General features: G+C 47.4%; 1 protein-coding gene across 1 annotated transcript in view; it reads left to right on the top strand.

Moving 5' to 3' along the window:
- Positions 1 to 25,543, top strand: part of DDX42 (DEAD-box helicase 42) — a 401,460-nt gene that overhangs the window by 221,554 nt on the left and 154,363 nt on the right. The window contains exons 11-12 of the mRNA XM_086923805.1: positions 11,324 to 11,423; positions 21,945 to 21,992. Coding sequence (XP_086779931.1) covers positions 11,324 to 11,423; positions 21,945 to 21,992 — 148 coding nt within the window. The remainder of the gene's footprint in view (positions 1 to 11,323; positions 11,424 to 21,944; positions 21,993 to 25,543) is intronic.

The following is a 25,543-nucleotide window of genomic DNA, read 5'->3' as shown; positions in this document are numbered from 1 at the left end:
TCCCCTCCCTCCTCTCTTCTCACTCACCCCTCATTCTCTCCCCTTTCTCCCCTTTCTCCCCTCGCCTCTCCCCTCCCACCACTCTCCCCTCCCTCTCTCAAATCCCACTCCCTCCTCACTCACTCCTCTCTCCCCTCTCCTCACTCACCCCTCTCCTCACCCACCCCTCTCCCCATCTCCCCTCTCACCACTACACTCCCTCTCCAATCCCTCTCTCTCTCCTCACTCACCCCTCTCCTCACTCTCTCCAGGCCTGACTCTCTCCTCCCCTCTCACCACTCTCCCCCTTCACCACCACTCTCCCCTCTCAACACCACTCTCCTCACCACTCTTCCCTCTCCCCACCACTCTCCCCTCTCAACACCACTCTCCTCACCACTCTCCCCTCTCCGCACCACTCTCCCCTCTCTCCCCACCACTCTCCCCTCTCTCCCCTCTCACCACCACTCTCCCCTCTCACCACCACTCTTCCCTCACCACCACTCTCCCCTCCCCTCTCCTCACCACTCTCCCCTCTCCTCACCACTCTCCCCTTTCCTCACCACTCTCCCCTCTCCTCACCATTCTCCTCACCACACTGCCCTCTCACCATTCTGCCCTCTCACCACTCTGCCCTTTGACCACTCTACCCTCTCACCACTCTCCCCTCTCACCACTCTCACCGCTCTCCCCTCTCCCCACTCTGCCCTCTCACCACTCTCCCCTATAACAACGATCTTCTCTCATCCCACCTCACCAGTATTCACTCTCACCATCACTCTTCCCTCCCTTCTCTTTTTCCCCTCACTCCTCTCTCTCCCATCACTTTCCCCTCCCCCTCTATCCCCACTCTACCCTCCCTCTCACCACTCTCCTCCCTCTCACCACTCTCCTCCCTCTCACCACTCTCCTCCCTCTCACCACTCTCCTCCCTCTCACCACTCTCCTCCCTCTCACCACTCTCCACCCTCTCACCACTCTCCACCCTCTCACCACTCTCCACCCTCTCACCACTTTCCCCTCTCCTGTTTCCTCTCTCCTCTCTCTCTCCCCCCTCTCCCCTCCCCTCTACCATCTCCCATCTCTCTCCACACTCCTCCTTCTCTCTCCTCTACCCTCTCTCTCCACACTCTCCTCCCTTTCTCCCCTCTTTCCTCACTCTCCCTTCTCTCCCCTCCCCTCTCCCATCTCTCCTCAAGGTACACACGATTGTCAATGAGCACTAACACAGCATCATTTATACCATTTCGGCATTAGTCAACACCACTAGTTTTTCCCTGTTCTCATCTTCATCTCCCCCATGGCTACTCCTTTCCCAGGTCTATCTCCATTGCTCTGCCTTCCACCTCTCATGCCTCTCTCCCAAACTCATCGTCTCCCTTTCTATACTCAACTCTCTCCCTTTCTATAATCTCAGACTCCCTCTCCTGCTTCGCTCTTGGGCTCCCTGTCCGTACTTCTCGCCCCTGATACACTCTGTCTCCCTCTCCATGCTTCTGTCCCCTGCTGCACTCTCAGGCTCCCTGTCCGTGCATCTCACCCTTGCTTCACTCTTGGGCTCCCTCTCCATGCTTCTCTTCCTTGCTGCACTCTCTGCTCCCTCTCTGTGCCTCTGTCCCCTGCTGCACTCTCGTGCTCTCTAGAGATGTGGCCTAACGACCAGAGCTGCCATCTAAGTCACGTAAATACAAAACATGTTGCATTCTAAATGCTTTAGGTGTCACATTGGCGAAAGTTATAACTATTGGCATTGTAAATGACAAAGCTATCCATTTAGCTATTTTAAAAACCAACACATAAATAAAATATTTGTCATTTACAAGACCAATAGCTCCAACTTTTCTAATGCGAGACCTATTGCATTTCCAATGCTTGTTGCTATTACCTTTCTTAGGAGAATTAGTGAAATTCAAGCTTTCACTATACAAGAACCATTTTTACAATTACACTGTAACCAGGTGGTGCTAAGGACTAATCCTAAAGTAATTACTCCTTTTCATCTAAACCAATCAGTAGAGTTACCAGTGTTTTTTCAAAACCCAGACTATGTAGCAGAGAGAGCTCTACACACACTAGATGTAAAAATACCTCTTCTCTATTACATTGATAGGACCAAATCCTTTTGCAAAACAAAGCAACTATTTGTAGCTTTCTTTCCACCACATAAAGGCTAGCCCATTTTTAAATCGGGAATTGCAATGTGGATTGTTAAATGTATACAAATATGCTATCACAAGGCAAAACGCACATTAACAGTTCCTCCTAGAGCGCACTCCACACGCAAACTAGGAGCCTCCATGGCTTTCTTAGGGAACATATCCCTAGAAGACCTCTGCAAGGCGGCAACATGGTCTACAACACACACCTTCACTAAACACTACTGTGTTGATGTGCAAACCAAGCAGCAAGCTGCAGTAGGCCAAGCTGTCCTCAATACTCTTTCAAACTACTGCAACGGATACAGGAGACCACTGCTAGGGGAGACACTGCTGCACAATCGATGCAAAGTGTAGGATCTGCAGCTCATATGCCTCGAACGGAAAATGCATCTGTTCTTGGCATGTAGAGCTGCAGATTCCTACACGCCCTCCCGCCTCCCCGGGACCTGTCCAGTTTTTATCTTAAATAGATATACAAGCATGGACATCCCTTCTTTATTTCTACTAACTCTATCATTTCCCATCATGGCGAAAAACAATCTAAGGATGAAGCCGATGCCCATGCACACTATCTTCCACGGGAGGAGTCACCTATCTCGTGATTACAAAGACTTCTTCCAAGACGACAACAACATGCAATCATCAGAGCCCAACACCAGGTGGCGATCTAATGCAAAGTGTAGGAATCTGCAGCTCTACATGCCAAGAACAGATGCATACTGTTAAGTAGCATTTTCCTTGTTACCTTTTGCTCCTATTGTACAATTTTTCCTACTATTAACAAAACAAAACAGCACCCTCTGTAAGTCCCTAGTAAATGGTACCCCTGGTACCTAGGGCCTGAGGTATTGAAGAGGGTCCCTAAGGGCAGCAGCACGAACTGTGCTTTCTGAAGCGACCTCTCACCAAGTGAGTGCCTTGTTGCAGACAAAAGTGAAACACGATATGTCACACATCCCTCTGTGCCATGTCCCCTAACACAGCATGTAATATTTTTAAGTCACCCCGACAGCTGGCCTGGCAGCCCTGAGGCAGAGTGCTGAATATTACATATGAGGGCATACCTGCATGAGCAGATATACCCTTGTGCTGGTCAGTCTTATTACTGCCAGTACAAGTGGGGAGAGGATGTGGTCCTTCGACTAGACTGCAGACTTTGGTGCTGAAAACCAGGGTTCGAGCCTTGTGGTCGCGTCCACATCCTGTGATTCTGGGCAAATCACTTAATCTCCCCGTGCCTGAATGTGTAAGTAACCGGTGCTCATGTGAAGCGCTCCAATACCTTCGGGTCTTGTGCGTGCTATATAAATATGCAAAAATAAATGACTTGGGAAGCCATTTTAAAACAAGTTCTAGACACTGGTGAAATTGAGTTCCCCAGCTACAAGATGGCTTCACTGAAGATAGGGATGTTTGGTATCAAACATCTCTTATTGATAAACCGACACGGATTCCAGGGATGGATTTGCCAATATATTGCCCCAGAGGGCACCTTTAGAGGTGCCTCCTGAAAACCTACCTGACTGGGTTCTGCCAGGCTGTCACTTGAGACACTGTTCTGACATCCTAGGTTGAGAGTCTTTATCTCTCAGGAGACCCTGGACAAAAGACTGTCCAGGAAAAGGTTGTCATGCCCATCCCACTGGATGACATGCTGATTAGCCTTCCTAGGCTGGCAATCTGGCTTCCCTCACAGGTGAGGTAGCTAATCTCCTTTGTCCAGAGCCCCCTTCGCACCTAGACAGTGTGATAATTAGCTAGTCAGGTAGGCGTGCCACCCCAGGATAGTACCATCCTAAGATATACTTAGGAGAGCCCCTTGCATCAGAAGAGCAGATCCTGATGACTTAGGAAGGACACTGAAGAGCCACGAAAGCAGAAGACTGAAGAGACAAACTGACTTGGCGCCAGCCATGTTGACCGGCCTGCTATTCCTCAGCGAAAAACTGCATCAAAGACGTCTCGGCCTTTAGCTGTTACACCTCCAAAACCTGGAAGGACTACCTGCCTTCAATAAAGAACCAAGGCCTTCCATGGAACAGAGGAACTGTTTCCTGTATAGTACAGAAACTCCAAAGAAAGGACTCTGAGGACTCCGGAACTGCCAAAACCAGATGCCTGAATCCATCACTGCACCTGATGCTCCAAGTCCGAGAACTAGAGGACCCAGATCTGGAGGTGGAAAGACTAGCCAGAAGAGTAGCCCTTGAGGCCAAAATTCTGGCCATAGACCATGAGAAAAAGGGGCACTTTCCTACAGTGATTCTGCATGGCCTGTCCCATAGCCTCTTTGTGCTTTTAGAACTTTATTTAATTGTTGTAGAAACTGTTAAACACAATTAGCATAGAGTAGATTGATTGCCTTTCATTCTGCAAGACTGTCCTTTTCATTAACAGCAGTAAATGAGATGTATTTATTAGCCATCTTTTCAAAATTAGTAACCGAATGTAAAATAGAATGGTTGGCATTTAGATAAAATACTCTTGACTATATTCAGACACACGTGACTATCCAGTTACAGAACAGATTAGAAACTAAATTGGAATTCTATCAATCACTCACATTTGCTTGATTAGCTAACCTAACTCTAGAAGGGGAATACCCAGAAGAGAAAAAGACACAATATTCATAACAACCTCAGATATATTCGCAAGCTGCAAGCACTCCTCTTAAATTAACCATTCATTTAGTTTTTCAAAGATAGTAGTTCTCTAAATTCTAAAGCCACCTTTTCACTATAGTCCGACTATAGAGCTCCAGTCTATTCTCAGTAGCCAGATTCAATAGTGGAACGAGCTCTACACATGTTAGATGTTACAAGAGCTCTTAAGTACATTGACAGGACCAAGCCTTTTCGTAATTCAGAACATTTATTTGTAAGGCTTTGCAGGACCTCACTAGGGTCATTCCATCTCCAAGGCAGGTATACCTAGAGGGACGGTCCACTACATCCGAACCTGCTAACACAAGGCAAACCTGTCCGTCTAGGGTACACTCCACCCGTAACCATGGGCAACCATGGCATTCTTAGGGAGCATCCCGCTGCATGGCATCTGCAAAGCGTCCACCTGATTAGTACCATACATTTACCAAAGACTACTTTGTTGCCATCTTAGGCTACCAGTAGGCTATAGGTGGTCAGACGATTTTATGGCGTTTGTGCCACACATCTGCATCATGTACTCTATAGCCCTGCTTATGAAGGGCACTGCTTTACAGTTGATGCAGATTATTGGTGTTAGAAGGGGCAGTCCCAGGGGCCAGGTTATGTCTACCCGACTCCTCCGAGACCCACCTCTCCCACCAATAATCACGAGCCTTAACGAGAGATCCCCACCGGGGGAGACCTCAAGTATTGAATCGTACACACGAGGATCACACCACACTTATGAACCGACCCCACACCGTGGGATTTCGATAGCAACTTCTTTATATAAGCAACAGAATCAGCACTCTTATATACAACGATCGAGGGATCGCAAAAGTCTCAATGTTTCAGGAAGGGGGGTAGCGGGACAGTCTCAGTCTCATAGGCCAGTACGTAGCGTACCCTGCGCACAACTCTCAATCCTCGAGCCGGGGGGTTACGGAAGATGGGGCCGCACTGGTGCTCCTACTCACTTGAGGACGACTCAACTCGTGTTGGTATGGTCGATAGTCCAGCCGGACTAGAGTACTCCTCGAGCCGCGACGAAGTCAGCAGGGCTCGATCCGGAGGGTAGTTCGTTGAGAGCCGTGACCACGTCAGCAGGGCTCAGGAGATTCGGTGTAGATCTTCAAAGTTCAAGCTTGAGCCGCGACGAGGTCAGCAGGGCTCCGATGGTTCAGTTCCGAGAATGAGCCGTGACAGCGTCAGCAGGGCTCGAAGAGTTTACGAGGTTCAGTTCATCCGCGATCAGATCAGCAAGGCTTCCTTGTCCAAGATACAACTGCCCGCTAGTCCAGGGGCGGGCCTTGATATAGTCCAGTGGCCCTTTGATGTCCGGACCCTCGCAGGCGGAGGTCCGAGGTTCTGGGGGCGGCCCGTGGATGAGGTCCGGCGGTTGGTCCTTTGATCCCTTTGAGGATGCGACCGGGAATTCCCAGACGCCCAGCAGGTCTGGAGCCATCACTCTGGGAGGCCAGAGGTGCAATCGAAACTGGCCCCCAGGGGAAGACCAGAGGTGTGACAGAAACCAGTCTCCAGGGGAGGCCGGAGGTGCCATCGAAACTCCTTGTCTTCTCTCACTAGGGTAGCTCTCTCCCTCCCAACGGGGGCTGGCGCGTCTGGAGCCTACGCTGCGCTGGGGCTGGGGTCATGCTAGGCCCACGGAGTCAGGGATCTCGGGAAGGGAAAATGGCTGCCGGTGGGCCTATGGGGCCTTGCGGGTTTGGGGCGCGCGGGCTGAGAAGGTGGCCGGGGACATGCCGATGTGGGCGTTTGGTCGGACATGGGCAGGGCAGCTAGGGCTTTCTAGGTACGGAGCTTGGCTAACAAGGAGCTGAGTAGCGGGGGGGGAACCACGCCACAAGGTCAGGTCCAACAATTGGTATCCCTAGCCACACATGCGTCAAACAGAAAGTGTAACCCTTTAGGCATCTGTTCTTAACATGTAGTGCTGTGGATTCACATGCGCTCACCAGCCTCCTCTGAAGCTTGTGATGATTGCAGATCCCCTCCTTTATTACTCAATTCACACTGCACTGTAGACATGGTGCAGTAACCCACACTCACCCAACCCTCCATACAATCGCTCACCCACTGTTCAAAAAAGTTTAAAATGAAGTCTGCCCCTATGCACAGTGAGAACCAAGGGTGGGGTTTCAGCACATTTAATCCCTGGGGGACTGCGCTAGTTAGAGCGGAGCCGCCGTTATGGGGGTGGTATTATCAGGGAACTAGTTATTTTCCCCTGACAATATATTAAGACATGCTGAATCCAGCTATCGCGTCAAAGGCAAGCCCGTCTTCTGTCCGCGCTCGGCCAGCTCTCAGCGCCAGCACCCCTGTCCATTTGAAACCAGGGAAACCTACTACTCTAAAGTACTACAGTAAACAACTACTCGACCTGAACCCGGCTGGTACGGACATTGGCTGCATGTGTCTCACTTTTAACACAAGGCCTTCTTCTCTTTTAGTCACCTGTTCCAACTGCAACTGTACCTTGCCTAAACTTCTATACCAGACTGTCAAGTCCACTAATTACAAAAAGCCAAAAACATTTGGCATGAAAAAACTGTGTTAAAATGCATATTGCTTAATGTCAGATCTCTGGTGAAGTACAGTACAGTGTGTGTGACACTTATAGAGAGTGGGGATTTAAAACTGACGTTTTTTATAGAAGCATGGACAGATGAAGCCTCAGGCTTGTATATAGTCAAAGCCACCCCACCTGGGTTCCTATGCCACACTCTAAATAGGCCAACCAAGGTGGTGGTGGTGGTGGTGGGGGGGGGGAATGGGAGAGGTGGCTTAGCAGTAATTTATCACAATTCGTTTAAAGTGGTCTTTCACGCGGCCTCAAACCCAGCCTGCAAGGCACTCTCCTTTAGCCTCAGCTTATCCCATCACCAAACTTGTAAGGGCCTCTTAACCCGTTAACTACGGCGTAAAATATGCCGCAGTACGGGCGTTATAATTGCGCGGGCAGAGCCGCCTCGGCCAACGGACGTGCACAGCACTACCGAGGTAGTGCTCGCGACGGCCGTTGGCCGACGAACGCACTCAACGGGTTAATATATAGACCACCGGGACTTAGGAGCACCTTTATAACTTCAATTGGAAATCTGCTCGAAGAGGGGCTCTGCACCGACTCCTTTACAATCATGGGAGATTTTAACTACTATCTGGAAGCACTCCGGCAAACGGATACAGTGGTCTTCATAGATATGATGAATAGTGCTGATCTTAAATAGCACGTGACAGGCCCCACCCATGTGGCAGGGTATACTCTGGATGGATTTTTTTCCCAACCACCCACATCTCTCTTACACTGATTTGTTGCCTCTAGACTGGACAGACCATGCAGCTGTACAATTTGAGTTGGCCCTTCCAGATCATCGCGCCGTTGGAGGGGGCCCTAAGAGGCAGATGGAAATTAGGGCCTGGAACAATGAGGGCACAGATTTAGAAGAAATGCTTATTACAACTGCTGGCCAGATGCCTACAGGAGTGGAGGAGGCCACCACCCGATATACTAACTGGGTGGAGCCCGCTTATAAAAACTAGCCCCAGTAAAAATTCTGTTTCCTAAAAGATCACAGCCATTGGCCCCCTGGTACACAGAGGAACTAGGGAATCAAAAACTCATCTGCAAACGCTTTGAGCGGTATTGGAGGAAAGAATACAAGGAAGCAGAGAAAAAGATATACAAACAGAGACTTGTGATCTATGAACAACTTTTATTCTATGCAAAGAAAATGTTCTTTGATCGAATTAACTTAAAACTCTGCTAAAGAGCTTTTTAAAACTGTATCTCGCTTGGCTTCCCCCTGTCCATCTAAAATTCAGACGAGCCAGGAATTATGCGAGGAAATTGCTGTGCTCTTTCTGAATAAGGTGGGAGGTCATCTTCTCTGCTTTTAACCGTCCAAGCTCAGTAGGTAAGGTAGTCTTAACAGAGGAAAATAATCCAGCATCTGGCCTCCCCCCTGTATAATACTATTTCCAGTGACCACTCGGAGGGGGGCGGACGGCTGCCCTGACTGCACTTCTCTGGTGCGGTGGCCGACATTGGCCTGAATAACTGATAAAAAGTAATAGCTTGATGTAAAAAGCTTTGGACTTACTACTCCTATAAGAAGTAAACAGAACAAGAATTTTGTGTTTTTAAACGTTAGAGACTGTGCTACTGGATAAAAAAAAAAGCATTACGTGACTGAGCACTGAAGAAGTCCAGGGAAGGGACTAATCGTGTTTGCTACACTGTGAAGAATAAAATAAAAAAAGAATAAAGAATTACCAAATAAATTCTGGATTATATCTCCATGAAATTTCTTGGACTTTGCTTCATGATGATAATAATTTCAGTAAATATACTCATGCTTGGAAATAATGTGTGTGATGATCATCTTTTTGTAATTGCTTATGTGAATTCATTCACTATTGGGAAATTAGGAGCTCTTTTTTATTGTGATCTTTGCACCACACGTAATAGGCTCCCACTTTTATAACTAGTGCAGTATTGAGACTAGTGCCTCCTTGTAAATTGTCTGGCCTCCCCCCTACCTTTGATAAATTTGTGCCGCTATCTGCAATTGACACTAAAAGGCTCCTTATGTCAGCAAGATCAGGCTCCCCCTATGATCCCTGTCCAGTCTCTTGTGATCAAACTTGCCCCGGGACCTGTTGCCCTTTCACTTACCTCTCTATTCAATGCAATGTTTGAAGCAGGGCACTTCCCTAAACCTTGGAAGGTAGCCTCAATACTTCCACCTCTAAAGAAGTGCTGTCTGGACCCTAAGGATCCTAACAATTTACAGCCATCTCACGCCTCCAGCAGAACTGTTCGAGAAAACCATGAATTTGCTACTGAGTGCCTAACTACGTGAAACTCAAGCTCCCGACTCCACTCAATATGGTTTCAGAGAAAGGCACAGTACAGAGTCTGCTCTTATAAAATCTACCGAAGAGATTATGGAAGCCCTGGATCTGGGAGGCAAGGCCATCCTAACGCTGGATCCATGATAAGGTCCATCATGAGTTGTTGATGGATCGTTTGTTGGCATGCTGAGTCCAGGGTAAGGCATGGTAGCTTTGAAATCCTTCCTAACCGACAGAATGCAAATCAGGTCATTGGTTGAATTCTACTCCAAACCTTTTTCCCTGCCTTGTTGAGTTCCTCAGCGGTCATCTCTAAGACCCACACTTTTTATTAATGTGTATGTATCGGCTTTGGCCTCCTTGATCACCTCCTTTTGGCTTTTGCCTTAACTTGTATCCAGATGACACACAAATTGTTGTGTGTCTGCTGCCGGGACAGGAATTGGGAACAGGCAAACGGTTCCATGATTGTATGGAAGCGGTTGGGAGGTGGATGCCACAGAATTGCCTGAAGCTCAACTCTGGCAAAACTAAGGTCATCCTATTTGGAAGTGATGCCAATTTCTGGACCCCAAAATGGTGGCCAAAAACATGGGGCACTCTTCCTACACCCACCAGGACAATAACAAACTTAGGAGTAATAGTTGATGATAAGCTCAACTTCGGTGACAAAGCTAATGCAGTGCCATCTGCCACCTCTTACGGTCTCAAAATGATCAAGAAAATACTGCCCTGCCGGCCGACAGTCAGCGGACAGTTGTTACAGGACTTTTCCTTTCAAGGCTGGACTACTGTAACAGTCTTTACCTGAATATTCAAGAACGTTTTCTGAATAAACTTCAATTGTTGCAAAACGCGGCAGCAAGACTGCTTATCAGCACATCTAAATTTGCATCTATTTCCAATGAAATCAAAAGACTGCACTAGTTACCCTGTTAGGAAACTGGTGCGTTTTTAAATCCCTATGCACCATTTACAAGGCCCTACAAGGAACAGGACCAGACCACCTGAAGCAGCAGTTTCAGTGGTATATGCCCAAAGGATCACTTCGCTCTCTAGGAGTAAAATTGGTGCTGGTACCACCCACTAAAAAACTTTGTGGGGAGGAAGAACTTTATTGACTGCGCTGCAAAGGCCTGGATTGACCTTCCTTTCCATCTGAGAAAGGCCACTGACCTCTTGGCATTTATAAAAGGATTAAAAACCTGGTTCTTTGACATGTAAATTTGTCTACAACGTTCAGTGCTCAGAGGATAGTAGTTAGCGCCAGTACACCTTTGGGTAATTGTTGTGCTTTAGAAATGCATGTAATATAACATAATAAATCTAAAGACTTCTTCAAAGAAAAACAATGGTAAACGTCTGAGCCCTAAGCTAGATGGCAGAGGTATGCAACGCATGTGCATCTGTATCACTACACGCTACGAACAGACTTAGAGAGTAGGTAACTTTTTTTTTCCAGGATTGTCATTTCTTTGTTCTATTGACAAAGCCACATTCACTCAAGACTTGATGCATCATTCCCTCAGCAGTTTAACACACGTTTTCTATTATGCTTAGTATTGAGGAATAATTAATATAGCTGCCTGAACAAGATTAGTTTGTTTTGTTCTTCTTTCATATTATTGTGTCTACATTTGATAATGTTTTGCTTTCTGACAGGGAAGATTAATTGACCATGTGAAGAAGAAAGCCACTAACCTACAGAGAGTCACTTACCTTGTATTTGATGAAGCAGATCGAATGTTTGACATGGGCTTTGGTATGTGTAAAGACCCGTATATCAGGGACTTGACTTGTTATTTCGTTTTAGTATAAAATACAACAAACACTAGTTTGTTCTTGCAGTGCTCATCGCTTTTCCATTTGTTTTCTGGCCACATTTTGATAGTATAGTTGGCTGGGTGAATGCTTGAAAGTGGTATAAGTGGGAAGCATGTCTATCACTCCTAGGCTCTTGTTAGACTTCTTCTGGATTCCCCATGTGAGATGTGGTCAAAACCTGAATCCATTGGGTAGAGGAGGAATGGTTTCAGCTGTTACAAAGGACCCCTGGACCGTAACTCAGTGCACTTGATATTTTGTGCAATATAGCAAGCATAGCTTACCAAGTGAAGGCACAACTTCCCAGAGGGTCAAGTATACAGATCAGGTTTATCACTAGCTGTAGAGTAAGAGTTAAAAACTGACCATCTTTGTGCAAATAACTTTTTACTCAGAGGGTGGCTCTCAATCTGAATTTCAGCTGGATCAGTATGAGCAAAGCCCGTAACTCTCTCCTCAGATGTGCCCTATATCATGGAACCACAGACTTCACGGACCACAGGGAAACCTGCACCAGTCAAAGGCAACACTGAGCATACACATTCCTTGACAAGTAATCAAGGATAAACACTCTGGGCCTTGACCTCAAAATAAGTCTCTAGTGGAGGCCTCACCACCTCTCTCAGGGGAGCTGGGCATCGACCTCTTAGACTGTAGGCAAGAGGCTTTTACAGTCTGCTTTTCTCTTTGTCCCTGAGCTTGCCCAGTTTTAGATCAACCTTGAGCCAAAGGCTCTTGTTTCCAAGCGTTAGCCTTCCAACCCCAAGGTGCCGAGCCAACACCTTCAGCACTGAAGTATGCTTTTAAGCCAGCACGCGCACACATTTCAGATCCATCCTTTCCTTTGAGCGACACAGCCCCAGCCATCAAGCCTCCAAAGGTAACTGGTGTTAGACAAACAAAGCTTTATTTTCACCCTACTTTGGTGAAGATTCTGACTGACCTCCACTACAGTAAGCAAGATCCTGCACCCCTCAACAATAGGAGACTTTCTTTTGAGGAGGCTGACTGGGTAGAGCTCAAACCTTACCCAAACCCCTAGTCAGTCAGAAAGATACTAGACTCAACCACTGTGGCACCTTGCCCCATTCCTCCACCTCCCCACACAGATCACCTTCAGAGTTCAGTTCCTACACACACTGACTTTGAAATATTCCAGAAATATTTTCTTTAACCACATGGCTGCTGCGGGGATTTTTGCCCTGTGCTGCAGATTTATTAATACCATTATTCATGACGAGCTCAGCTCGTCATCAGCACACGACACCCGTGGGTGATGACGAGCTGAGCTCGTCATCAGCAGCGAAAGGGTTAAGAACATCCACCATTTTAGAGCTCTTGTGCAGCAGTTGACAAAAAAATGTTATTCAACAAGTACTTATTTAAAAATTAAGGGTAACATTAATACACTTTTTAGTTGAAGATGAAAAAGCTATTCTCTAAATCTTAGGTTTTATTTTACTTTTTCATATTTTTTTTAAGACTGTTGTATATGGTATGCAAGCGTGTGCACTGCTGGATAGTGCTTGATTTCATTTTGTACTGTGCTAATAGCTATTAGAAAGATGTGTTCGAGGCATATGAGCTGCAGATTACACACCATGCATAGATGGCCACCTAGTGTTGGGCCCAGATGTTTGCAGTTTGTTTTGTTGTAGAAAAGTCTTTGGAAGTCACAGGATAGGTGACTCCTCCTTTGGATGATACTGCGCATGGGCATCGGCTCCATCCTCAGATGGTTTTTTTCTGCCACCGGGCTCGGATGTGTTTCCAGTGCTCTGTGTTGGAACCGATTCCTTCGGTGCGCTATCCTCATCAACTTACAAAACTTAGTTTTGAACGCTTTTCCAGTCAACGCTACTCTTCAACATAGAGGATCTCAATTCCGGTTGTCGTCGACGGCCTTCGGGCCTAGCTAGGCCTCGACTCCAGCTAATGGAAAGGACGCCATTTAAAAAATGTCCTCAATGTGGGTCGAAGTTTCCCCACACGGACCTTCATGAAGTGTGTAACCTCTGCCTCTCTCCGGAGCACGAGGCGGAAGACTGTTTAGCTTGTGCCTCTTTCCGCTCCAAAAATACTATCCGGGACGGAAGAGCGAGGAGAACAATGGCTCTAAGATCTTCAGCTCCGTTTCCGGACTTCCTGAACAACACGACGTCGACAGCAGCTCTGAGGCAGAAGATTCCGATGTAGAGAACATCACTCCAGCACAGCGGGTCGTAAGTAAGACCGTCGACCCCGACCCTTCCTTGACACACCCAAAGAAGGCCCCGGTCACACCCTCGCCCTCGGGTGCACACCGAGACACTGCTTCTACTGCCCCACCTTCAGGCCCGGCTAAGAAGCCAATTAAGCCTTCAGGCGACTCTGGCTCGAGTCGGCCTTCACACTGTGCTGGCGCACATCTACTGGCACCGAAAAAGACAACGGCACCGACTACTCCTACATCCAAACCATTGGCGCCGAAACACACCACTACTCCTGCGGCAAAACCATACCGGAACCAAAAAAATCCTCGGAACCGAAAAAAGTTTCGGAGCCGAAAAAGACTCCTGCTTCCCTAGTAAAAGACATTGTCAAGAAACCCACACAAGCCGCTTCGGTGCCGAAACCTTCCTCCGCACCAAAAGATCGACCTCCTGCAGAGTATTTACCTTATCCAGACACTGCTCAAAAGACTCTAGCTAAGGATCCAATTACTGGACACTTAATTTTGGCTTAAAAAATGCGACCGCTAGACACACCAGCTCCAGCTCCGCATTCAAAGGAGGAGGACATGGCTACCTCTCCCTTAAGACTGCCTTCCCCTTCTTTCACCTGTACCATCACCACAGCCTCCCATACCACAGCATTCCCCAGCATCCTCTATCATACCAGACAGGGATGATAGCTCTGACGATATGGGGTTAACATACCTGATCCAGCCACACCTACAGCATCCCCTGACAAGTGGGATGATTATACCACCCTAGATGTCCCAAATGTCCCTCAGGATGACATATACCCCTAAAGGCCTTCCCCACCAGAAGACACTATAGGGTTTAATTAATTAATTCACAGGGCTGCACAATATCATGGGGTAGACATATATACAGACCCTGTTGAGGAAGCCTTCCTGAAGGATACGTTTGATAACGCACAAAGGACCTCATCCATTTTACCGATGCTTAAAGGAGTGATCAAGCATGCTCCTGAAGTCAAGGACCCAGTCAGAACTAGAGTCATTAACCCTCGTATAGAGAAAAAATATATAGCTGCCCCCTCAGACCCAGCATATATTAAAGGTCCAGTACCACTAGACTCGCTTGTAGTTTCCAATGCACGCAAGAGAGCAAACTCGCAATCATCAGGTGACGCTGCACCACCAGATAAGGAGTCTAAACTACTTGACGCATCAGGAAAAAGAACAGCGTTTCAAGCAGCAAACATGTGGCGTATCGCCAATACACAGGCATTATTAGCCAGATATGACAGGGCACATTATGATGAGCTAGAGTCCTTAATGAGGCACCTCCCTTACAGGTACAAGAATAGAGCAAACCAGCTTATCCAAGAGGGGAAAAACATCACAAACGCCTCTATTCGGTGTGCCCTCGATGCTGCAGATACTGCCTCTAGGGCAGTTAACACCAGCGTTTTACTACGCAGACACGCCTGGCTACGTATATCAGGGTTCAAACCTGAGGTACAAAGTACCATTCTTTTTTTTTTTTTTTTATTTTTGAAAACCTTTATTAAGCTCTTTGCACAGTACAAATACGGGCCTACAACCATCCGGCCGGCCACCACAATTCTGAGCTTATTGGCAAATGATACGTCCACTCGGTAGCACGGCAGCACAGAAAAGCATACGGTCCTTGTTACAACAAATCGATGTGCTCCGAGTGGCAGGAGTCAGTGAGGTTAATTTTATGATTTTATATGTAAGGAGAGACAGAAATCGATACGGATCAGTGCACAGTACAGACAATCGCATGAGGAACGGGTGATGGCGAGCAGGAGAGACTACTAACACTAAGCACATCTAAGATGGCGGCACATTACTGCAACATCAGGATAGGACTACGCCGCAAGACGTGTCACCCAACACTGCCCATCCAACACCAGCACCCACCACTGACCCTAAGAAAACAATGAGATAGCAAAAAAGGGAAAAAGAAGGCACCATAGAAATAAAAACATATCAATGAGGACCCCCCACCCTACATGCATGCCGAGGCTATGGCCTACCCCCCCCCCAAGCTACGTGTCTGTCGCCCCAGAAGAACCCGAAATATAGAGACAAGAAAAAGAAGAGAAAGGATCCAGAAAATCACAAGTAATAGCATAATGAAAGGAGAACGGCGAGCAGGAGAGACTACTAGCACTAAAACAGATCTAAAATGGCGGCACGGTACTGCAACATCAGGATATGGTTACGCCGCAGGACGTGTCACCCAACCACTGCCCAACCACCACCAGTACCCACCACTGGCCCTAAAACACGAAAATAAAAAGGGGGGAACAATAAAGGAAAAAGAAGGCACCATAGAAATAAAAACACATCAATAAGGACCCCCCACCCTACACGCATGCCGAGGCTATGGCCTACCCCCCCCCCAAGCTACGTGTCTGTCGCCCCGGAAAAACCCGAAATTTAGAGACAAAAGAGAGAAAAGGAAGGTCAAGAAAATCACGGTTGAACCCAGGGAGAAAGGAAGAGTGCAATACCCTATTACTCCCAGGAAAGGAAAAGAGAGATTCGGAGGAGGGCCTATTAAGCATTTGCAATCCGAAGAACATATAAGCCCCTGGCCGCCCTTACCCCGACTCCAAGCCAATACAATACCAACGGTTAAATCCCCGGCAGTCCTTCAGCGTCCCAGCAACAGAAGAGAATCAGTCCTAACCCAAGAGGGTGCAGCCTCACCCCTGGCCCCTGCGGTGCGGTGGAACGGTACAGTCCGGCAGCACAACATAGCTCATGGAAGGTGGAAACAAACAAGGGGACCACTGCGAGGTAAAGAAGTCAGAGAAGGCCGGAGGGGGGCCAGTAAAATATATCCAACACAAGCAAAACAGTTCCCTGGCCGCCCTTACCCCGACCCCAAGGCCCATACGATACCAATACTCAACACCCCCGGCAGTCCATCAGCGATCCAGCAGTCCAAAAACGGGAAACAGTCCTGATACAGGAGGGGGCGCCTCAACCCTGTCCCCTGCGAGGCGGTGGTACTGTACAACCCAGCTGCACGATAGTCCTCTTGAAAAATGGGAGCGGAGAACAGGACCACGGCTGAATAAGGGGAGAAACACCAAAGGCCATCCAAAACGCAGTCAGGTGGTCCGCAATCGTAGCTAAGGATCCATAGTCCCACGGTGGTTCACAAAGGGCAGCTGGTCCGCCCGGTAGTGGCCTTTCCAGGATAGAAAACGGAGGTCCGCCATGTGTCCTCAAGAAAGCCCCCAAGCGTGGTGTCTCGCGGCGTCGCTCAGGCCAGTTCACCACCTCAGAGAGTTTGCGCTCCTTGGGGGGTGCTGCCGCCCGCACCCCAGCAATGACCGGGCCGCGTGACCGCAGTGAGTCAGTGGCGACGTTGGCGAGGGAGCCATGAATTGCAGCTGTAGGATGTGGCGCAGTGTCCCGCACGTGGACAGACTGGGGGGCAGCAAGCAGGGTGGCATCCATCTGGGCCACCAATTCCCTGGTAACAGTACGCATGGCGGACCTGAGGTCGGCCAGGGCGCTCAGTACTTCTCTAAGTGACAAAGGCGCCTCAAAGGGCAGGGACGCAACCCCCTCCCGAGCCCGAACATGGCAGACGAGAGGCAGTCCCACTGGTCGCATTTCCTCACTCGCAGCGAGCAGACGAGTCCCCTGCCGGGTCGAGTTGCGGTGAAAACAGACTGGGGGTGCTGGGGCTGCCTCCCCCACTCCGGCGCAGTCGTGAAGTGGCGCTGGCCGATGCACTCGTCGCACCGGCAGCCCGGGCTCACTGCTGTAGAATCCAGGGCAGAAAGATGGCGCTGACTACGGCGCCAAGGGAAACAATGTAGCGGAGGGCCCGTCCCGGGACTGAAGTCCAGTTACCTTGTTACGCCGGTAGCGGCGGTGCCCAGGATCAAAGGCAGCGAGGTCGCGGAAATGCAAGCGCCGCCGGCGAGAGATAGGAACCAGCACCGTCCGTCCCACAATGGCCGCCGTCTTCACCATCCGGGCCGGCCGCCTCCGCAAACAAAGACCCAGGCTGCTCTATGCGGCGTCCGGAGGGGAGAGGCGTCCCGGAGCTTCAGCTGCCGGAATCGAGGAGCAAAACACACCGACGTGATCAGGCTCGCCTCCCGGTTCCGCCGCTGTAACGCAGTACACTGGTTGAGGGCAGGATAGTGCGGAAACCGGGAGGACAGCTACAGGGTCAGCGGAGCCGAGGAATCAGGCGGCCATCGCGGTCGCGAGCTAGGCTCCTCCCCCAAAGTACCATTCTTAATCAACTCTTTGATGAGCAACACCTATTTGGACCAACGTAGATGTATCGCTAGAGAAAATGAAAGCGGATACAGACACCGCCAAATCTATAGGAGCCCTACAGTCGCAGGCTCCCAGACGTTCATTTCGTCGCTCATCCTATCGAGGTGCCACCAGGGGATATACTTCAGACACAGCTTCTACCTCGTAAAAGCCCCTACACACTCCACTTACAGTAAAGGCTACCAAAGGGGTGGTTACAGGGGTAATAATAACAAAGGCAGAGGTACAAATAACAACTCACACTCTGCCTCTACCCCTGCCCAATGACTCCCTTCCCCTTCCCCCGTCCCATTCCTGTCGGGGGAAGACTCAAACAATACCTGCCAGCCTGGAAAATTATCACATCAGACGGGTGGGTGCTCCAAATAATTTAATCAGGTTATTGTCTGGAACTAACATCCACTCCCCCCCCCCCCCCCCCCCCCCCCCACAAACATACCACCCAAGCAGCGTCCAATGCCACAGGAACATTTAACATTGCTCAGACAGGAGGTAATATCCCTCCTGCAGAAAAATGCAATAGAAATAGTTCCAGCGCATCAGAAGAACAAAGGAGTATACTCCCTATATTTCCTAATACCAAAGAAGGACGGATCTCTAAGACCCATCCTAGACCTCAGACCTCTAAACATTTACATACAGTCGGATCATTTTCATATGGTCACACTCCAACAAGTCCTTCCATTGCTGGTACTAAATGACTTCCTTGTCATTCTAAATCTCAAGGACGCCTACTTCCATATTCCCAGCCAGACAGCGCACAGAAAATATCTCAGATTTGTGCTAGACGGGCAGCACTACCAGTTCAAAGTGCTCCCATTCAGAGTCACAACAGCGCCATGGGTGTTTACCAAATGCCTAGCAGTTGTAGCAGCACACTTAAGAAGACAACATATTCATGTCTTCCCATATCTAGACGACTGGCTCATAAAAGCCACCTCATACAGCCAGTGTGTGCAACACACTCACGCTACTATTCAACTGCTTCACGACTTGGGATTCACAGTAAATCACACCAAATCGCAGCTGCAACCCTTGCATATACAACAGTATCTCGGCGCTACAATCAACACCCAACTAACAGTAGCTTCTCCCTCTCCAGCCTGGATAACAATTGTACAAACTCTCCTAACAAAATTCAAACAGCAACACTCGCTACCAGCTCGGGTGTTCATCCAGCTCATTGGGATGATGGCATCTTGCATAGTTGTAGTACCTCACGCAATACTGTAAATGCGTCCACTTCAAGAGTGCCCAGCACGCCAATGGAATCGGGCTCAAGGTCAATTGACAGACCTAGTGTTGGTAGACGGTCGGACTCATCGTTCTCTGCAATGGTGGAACACCAAAAACCTTTCCAAAGGGCGACCGTTTCTAGAGCCAGTTCCTCAAATAGTCATGACAGTGGAGTGGACGCATTGCTCTCCGGCTGGGGAGCTCACCTACTGCATCACACCATGCAAGGCAGGTGGACACCGCAACAAAAGCTACTCCACATCAACCACTTAGAGTTGCTAGCTGTGTTTCTAGCCCTAAAATCATTTCAAACTCAAGTGTCAGGCAAAGCTGTCTCAGTCCGCACAGACAATATGACAGCTATGTACTACATAAACAAACAAGGGGGGACACACTCTCTGCAGCTCTCTGTTAGCACAGCAGATATGAAGATGGGCTATACCGCTAAAGATCTTCCTCTTAGCCCAACATGTCCCAGGAGTACAAAACACTATGGCAGATCTGCTAAGTCGACAAACGCAGCAGATCCACGAGTGGGAACTTCATCCGCAAGTTCTTCATCCGTTCTTTCAAATGTGGGGACAACCTCAGATAGACATCTTTGCCACCCACGAAAACTCAAAACGTCCAAGCTTTGCCGCCAGATACCCACACCCATTGTCCAAAGGCAATGCGATATGGACGAACTGGTCAAAACTATTTGCGTACGCTTTTCCTCCTCTCCCACTACTTCCGTTAGTGGTACTCAAACTACAACAGCATTCCCTGACGCTCATTCTAGTCACTCCAACTTGGGCCAGACAACCGTGGTACACCACGCTGTTGCAGATATCTGTAGTACCACACTAAAAACTAAACCTATCTCCACGTCCATTAACACAGAACCATGGAGACATCATACATCCAAACCCAGTTCAGCTCAACCTAGCGATCTGGCTCTTGAGGTCATAGTTTGATTACCTCAACCTTCCTCCAGAATACATGAACATTATTAAAGAAGCTAGACGTCCCACTACTAGAGCATGTTATGCTGCTAAGTGGAAACGCTTTGTCATATACTGTCAAAACAACCGAATAAATCCCTTAGACGTGTCTATTCAACACATCATAGCATATCTATTACACCTTCAAAAGTGTAATTTAGCCTATACGTCTATCAGACTACACCTTGCTGCCATTGCAGCATACTTACAAAATAGACATCTATCTCTTTTTAGAGTACCAGCTATAAAAGCTTTCATGGAAGGACTCAAAAGAATAATTCTTCCCAGAACGCCACCGGCACTAGTGTGGAACCTGAACATTGTGCTTACAAGATTAATGGGTCCTCCCTTTGAACCATTACATAAATGTGAATTGCAGTTCCTAACCTGGAAAGTAGCTTTCCTAGTAGCAATTACTTCTCTCAGAAGAGTTGGTGAACTACAAGCATTTACCATTCAAGAACCTTTTTTGCAAATGCATCATAACAAAGTGGTTCTTCGTACTACTCCTAAATTCCTTCCTAAAGTCATTTCACCATTCCATCTAAATCAATCAGTTGAGCTGCCCGTATTTTTCTCGCAGCCTCAAACAGTTGCAGAAAGAGCTCTAGACACCTTAGATGTCAAAAGAGCATTACTGTACTATATCGAAAGGACACAAACTTTTCGTAAAACAAAACAACTTTTTGTGTCTTTTTCACTGCCACATAAAGGCAACCTCATATCAAAATCGGGGATCGCCAGATGGATTGTTAAATGCATACAAATATGTTACCAGAAAGCCAAACGTACCTTAACAATTCCTCCAAAAGCCCATTCAACAAGAAAGATAGGGGCTTCAATGGCATTCTTAGGGAACATTCCCCTAGATGACCTATGCAGAGCAGCTACATGGCTTACACCGCACACATTCACAAAGCATTACTGTGTAGATGTGCAAACTAAACAAAAAGCCACTGTGGGCACGGCCATACTAAAAACACTGTTTCAAACAACTGCAACAGATACTGGTGGTCGCTGCTATGTGTGGGTTCTGCTATACAATCTATGCATAGTGTATAATCTGCAGCTCATATGCCTGGAACGGAAAATGCTACTTACCAGTATGCATCTGTTCTTGGCATGTAGAGCTGCAGAGTTACACATGCCCACCCGCCTCCCCGGCTACCTTTATCTGTTTCAGTATTATCTTAATTAGATACAAATCAGATGGACATCACTACCTCTTGTAGAGCTCCATCACTTCCCTAATGGCGAAAAAGCATCTGGGGATGGAGCCGATGCCCGTGCGCAGTATCATCCAAAGGAGGAGTCGAGTCACCTATCCCATGACTTCTAAAGACCTTTCTACAACAAAACAAACTGCAAACATCCGGGCCCAACACTAGGTGGCCATCTATGCATAGTGTGTAACTCTGCAGCTCTACGTGCCAAGAACAGGTCCATACTGGTAAGTACCATTTTCCTTATATATAATGCACATTTGAGAGACTTGGCTATCATTTTTTTAGCTCTTGCATATTCATGCAAATCTTTTCCTTCAAGCTTCACCTTAGAATTTTGACTACACCTGATTATGCATTGTCACAGCAATGATATTATCTTTGTTTTATTGTATAACTGAAGGGTGTGTACCTCTGTGAGATTTAAACCTTACAAGGTACATATTAATGCTGTTTTTTAAAGCTGGTTTTGTTCAAATGTGTTTTTCTCTCTATGCCGTTGACAGAATACCAGGTTCGATCGATTGCCAACCATGTGCGTCCAGACAGACAAAGTGAGTATAGATTTTTAATATTTCTCTTTTATTTGTTGTTAGTTATTTACATAATGTATAGCACTCACTTTTTCTTGAGGTATTCGTTGCATCACAAATGTAGATTAATGTGCATTGTGCCGCAAATAGCAAAGCAATCCTCAACTGGTGAATAATACTACTCTTTCCTGACTCAAGTCCCTGGTCATTCTAGCTCGTCTTTACTCATGACATTAGCAAAAGTAAAGCTTTGCAGCCATAAATCAAGAAATATGACTTTAAAAAACAATATGGGCTCCCTTCGAAGTTACAGAAGCATTAAAGTTAGTCTTTGAGTGTTTAAATATATATGTGTGTGTGTGTGTGTGTGTATGCATATATATAGATAAAGCATAATAGTTGTTGGCATAGAATGAGCTCCAACTTGGCTCTGCAAATTATATATCTCAATATGCTGTGTAACTGATTTATAGTTGTTGGTTTCATGAAACATTCAGCTGGTGTTTGGATTATGTGCGCACTAAAGGTGATGGGAGGAATGCTGGAAAATAGTCTAACCACTTGCAGTTGCAAAGGTAGAATTCCAATCCATTGTATGTAAAGGTCTGTCTTTACCAACTTAGTACTGACCCGGCTTCTCATGGGAACAGTCTATCTCGGCATGTCAGGCAAGGTCTACCTACTAACACTACAAAACAAGGGCCAAAGGGAGAGATATTTATAGACCAACCAAATTTAAATCCCCAAATACCTAACAATAACAATACCTTCAAAAGATGGTGGTCTCACAAAATTCAGAAGTATAAGTTGTATACTGCTGTACTATCTGTCTGTTTCTAAATCAGAACAGTGAAGAGAATATGAAAAACAGAAGAAAAAAAGCGGCTATTATCAGTCTACATGTGAAAAAAGAAGGGATAGGTCATACCCATTCTAGGATGTCTTGGTATCCCATCATTGCACACAAAGGCGTGCCCAGTGTCATCATCTGGGTTGTACCAAACAACTACATTGAGCCCTCTCATCAATAATCGAGAGAAACGTCAGCAATAGTTGTATCCTCTCATGGTAAATCACAAGGGAAAGAAACAAAGAGGGAAAAAGATTTTCTTTCAAACTTACAGTAAGAAAGCAGTGCATATCGTGAGAAGTGTGCGCTAAAATCAGATATACTACTATGGACCCATGTTCAATCTTGTATTTCAACTGAATATTCTAAATTAAAAGTGCAGGTGAAGGCAGTTATACCATATTAACTGCCCATGTGGTCAACATGTTTCAGCCCCTAAGGACAATGTTCCTGGGCTTTCGTCAGGACCTAGAGGAATGTGATGTCACTGCAACTTTTAATAAAGGATATATACATACTTTGCATCCCAATATGAACTCTTGGAAAAGGTACTGAAATTAATGAAAATCTGAAGAAAAAAATAAATAAATTAAATAGCGGTAATCAACTTTTGTTCAAACCAAATTGTCTCTTAAATAAAGAAATAAAATACAAAAATTGCTTACCAATACTTGTTCAGACCTGGGCCTCACCTCTCTCGGATCCTGCTCGAGTATATATTTTATGAGGCCCTGCTCTGAAAAGTAAGAAAAGTCTTGAATGCAGACTCTTTCTAGTGTCCCTGGCTTATAAATTCAGCCTCGTCTCCGCTTTAAAAACCTTTCTCCTTCTACCTAAAACTCATTTGGGAGGCAGCAGTTAGTCTATGTGTTTGTTTCAAACATTATACGTGCAATAGAACTGATCTTCATTGTAACGCTATAGTTACAAAAGAACCTATCAGACGGTTCTTAAGTAAAGATCTTAGTTTTCTGCATATGCATTTACCAAAAGTATGCATATTTGTTGTATAATAAATCTACTCACAGAAAATCTTCTGCAAAAATGTATTTTGTGTCGTACTGCGGTACGCTAAAACAAAATTGACGTTCATCCTGCATGTTCAAGAGAAACTTTCATAGTATCTCTTGATCTGTCTAGCTCTATGTGGTCAAAATGCTTAGTACTGGTGCCGCTGTATAAACAGATGAGTACTGCTGAAACACATACGGCTCATAATATCATTTGGTTCAGCTCAAATACGACCTCTGATAGGCTCTGATAGGTTCTTTTGTAACTATAGCGTTACAATGAAGATTAGTTCAATTGCACGTATAACGTTTGAAACAAACACATAGACTAACTGCTGACTCCTAAATGAGTTTTAGGTAGAAGGAGAAAGGTTTTTAAAGCGGAGACAAGGCTGAATATATAAGCCAGGTACACTCGAAACAGTCTGCATTCAAGACTTTACTTACTTTTCAAAGCGGGCCTCATAAAATATATACTCGAGCAGGATCCGACCCCAACGATGTTGAAGAGTTCCTTGCTGTTGTGTGCGTTGTTGTCCAGTCGTTCCTTGAATGCAGTTTTCTTGGTGGTGTGGATGAGTTGGTGGTGCTTTCGGGTGGCGAGCTTGCGGGCAGCCATGTTGTCCGGAGTTGGGTCTCTGCGCCAGGTTTTCTCGAGGGCTCGGCAGTTCTTCTTGGAGCTCTTGAGTTCGTCGGTGAACCATGGGGCTTTCTTGCTACCGGGTCTGCTAGGCGGGGTCCTCAGGGGGGCGAGGTCGTCTGCGCAGTCGCTGATCCACTTCGTGAGGTTGGTGGCCGCCTGGCTTGGGTTCGTTGTGCTGGTGGGAGGGTTCATGCTCAGGGAGGTCGCGAGCTGGTCGGCTGTGATCTTGTTCCAGCTCCTGCGTGCAACCTGTTGCTGGTGGTGGTGGATCGTGGTCCTTCTGAAGTTGAAGTGGACGCAGCTGTGGTCCGTCCAGTGGAGTCCGGTGGCGTGGCTGAAGGCGATGTCCTTGCTGGATGAGAAGACGGGGTCGAGTGTGTGTCCGGCGTAGTGGGTGGGGGTGGTGACCAGCTGCTTGAGTCCCAGGTTTGCGAGGTTGTCCAGCAGAGTGGTGGTGTTGCGGTCGTTGTTGTTCTCCAGGTGGAAGTTGAGGTCCCCTAGGAGGATGTAGTCGGCGGAGCAGAGGGCGTGCAGGCTGATGAAGTCGGCGATGTTTTCGCTGAATTGTGTGCGATGTCCTGGGGGTCTGTAGATGAGGGTGCCTCTGAGGGTGGTCTTGGGGTTGATGTGGACCTGAAAGTGCAGGTGCTCGGCGGGTGCGAGGGTGTCGTCGGTGTTGGTCGTGATGCGGATGGTGTTCCTGTGGACGATGGCGATGCCTCCTCCGGTGTGGTTGATGCGGTCCCTTCGGATGATCTTGTAGTCGTCTTGGATGGCGATGGCGATGTCGGGCGCTGACGAGGCGTTCATCCAGGTTTCCGTGAAGAAGGCGACGTCTGGGGCTGTGGTGTCGAGCAAGTTCCAGATCTCGATGGCGTGCCTGTGGACGGAGCGGGTGTTGAGCAGGATGCATTTCAGGTGGCTGCTGCTGTTGCTCGTCTTGGTCTTGGTTGGTGCTGGAGTAGTGCAGGTCCGGATGCAGGTGAACTTGCAGGAGTTGCAGCAGAAGGGTCCGTGGGTGCGTCTCGGGGTGGCTCGGTAGCAGCCCGGGAATCGGCCATCGTTGAAT

Source organism: Lissotriton vulgaris, chromosome 5 (assembly GCF_964263255.1).
Source record: "Lissotriton vulgaris chromosome 5, aLisVul1.2, whole genome shotgun sequence".
In the NCBI taxonomy this organism is placed as follows: Eukaryota; Metazoa; Chordata; class Amphibia; order Caudata; family Salamandridae; genus Lissotriton; species Lissotriton vulgaris.
Note: the sequence above shows the minus strand (reverse complement) of the source record. Positions and strands in the feature narration are given on the sequence as shown.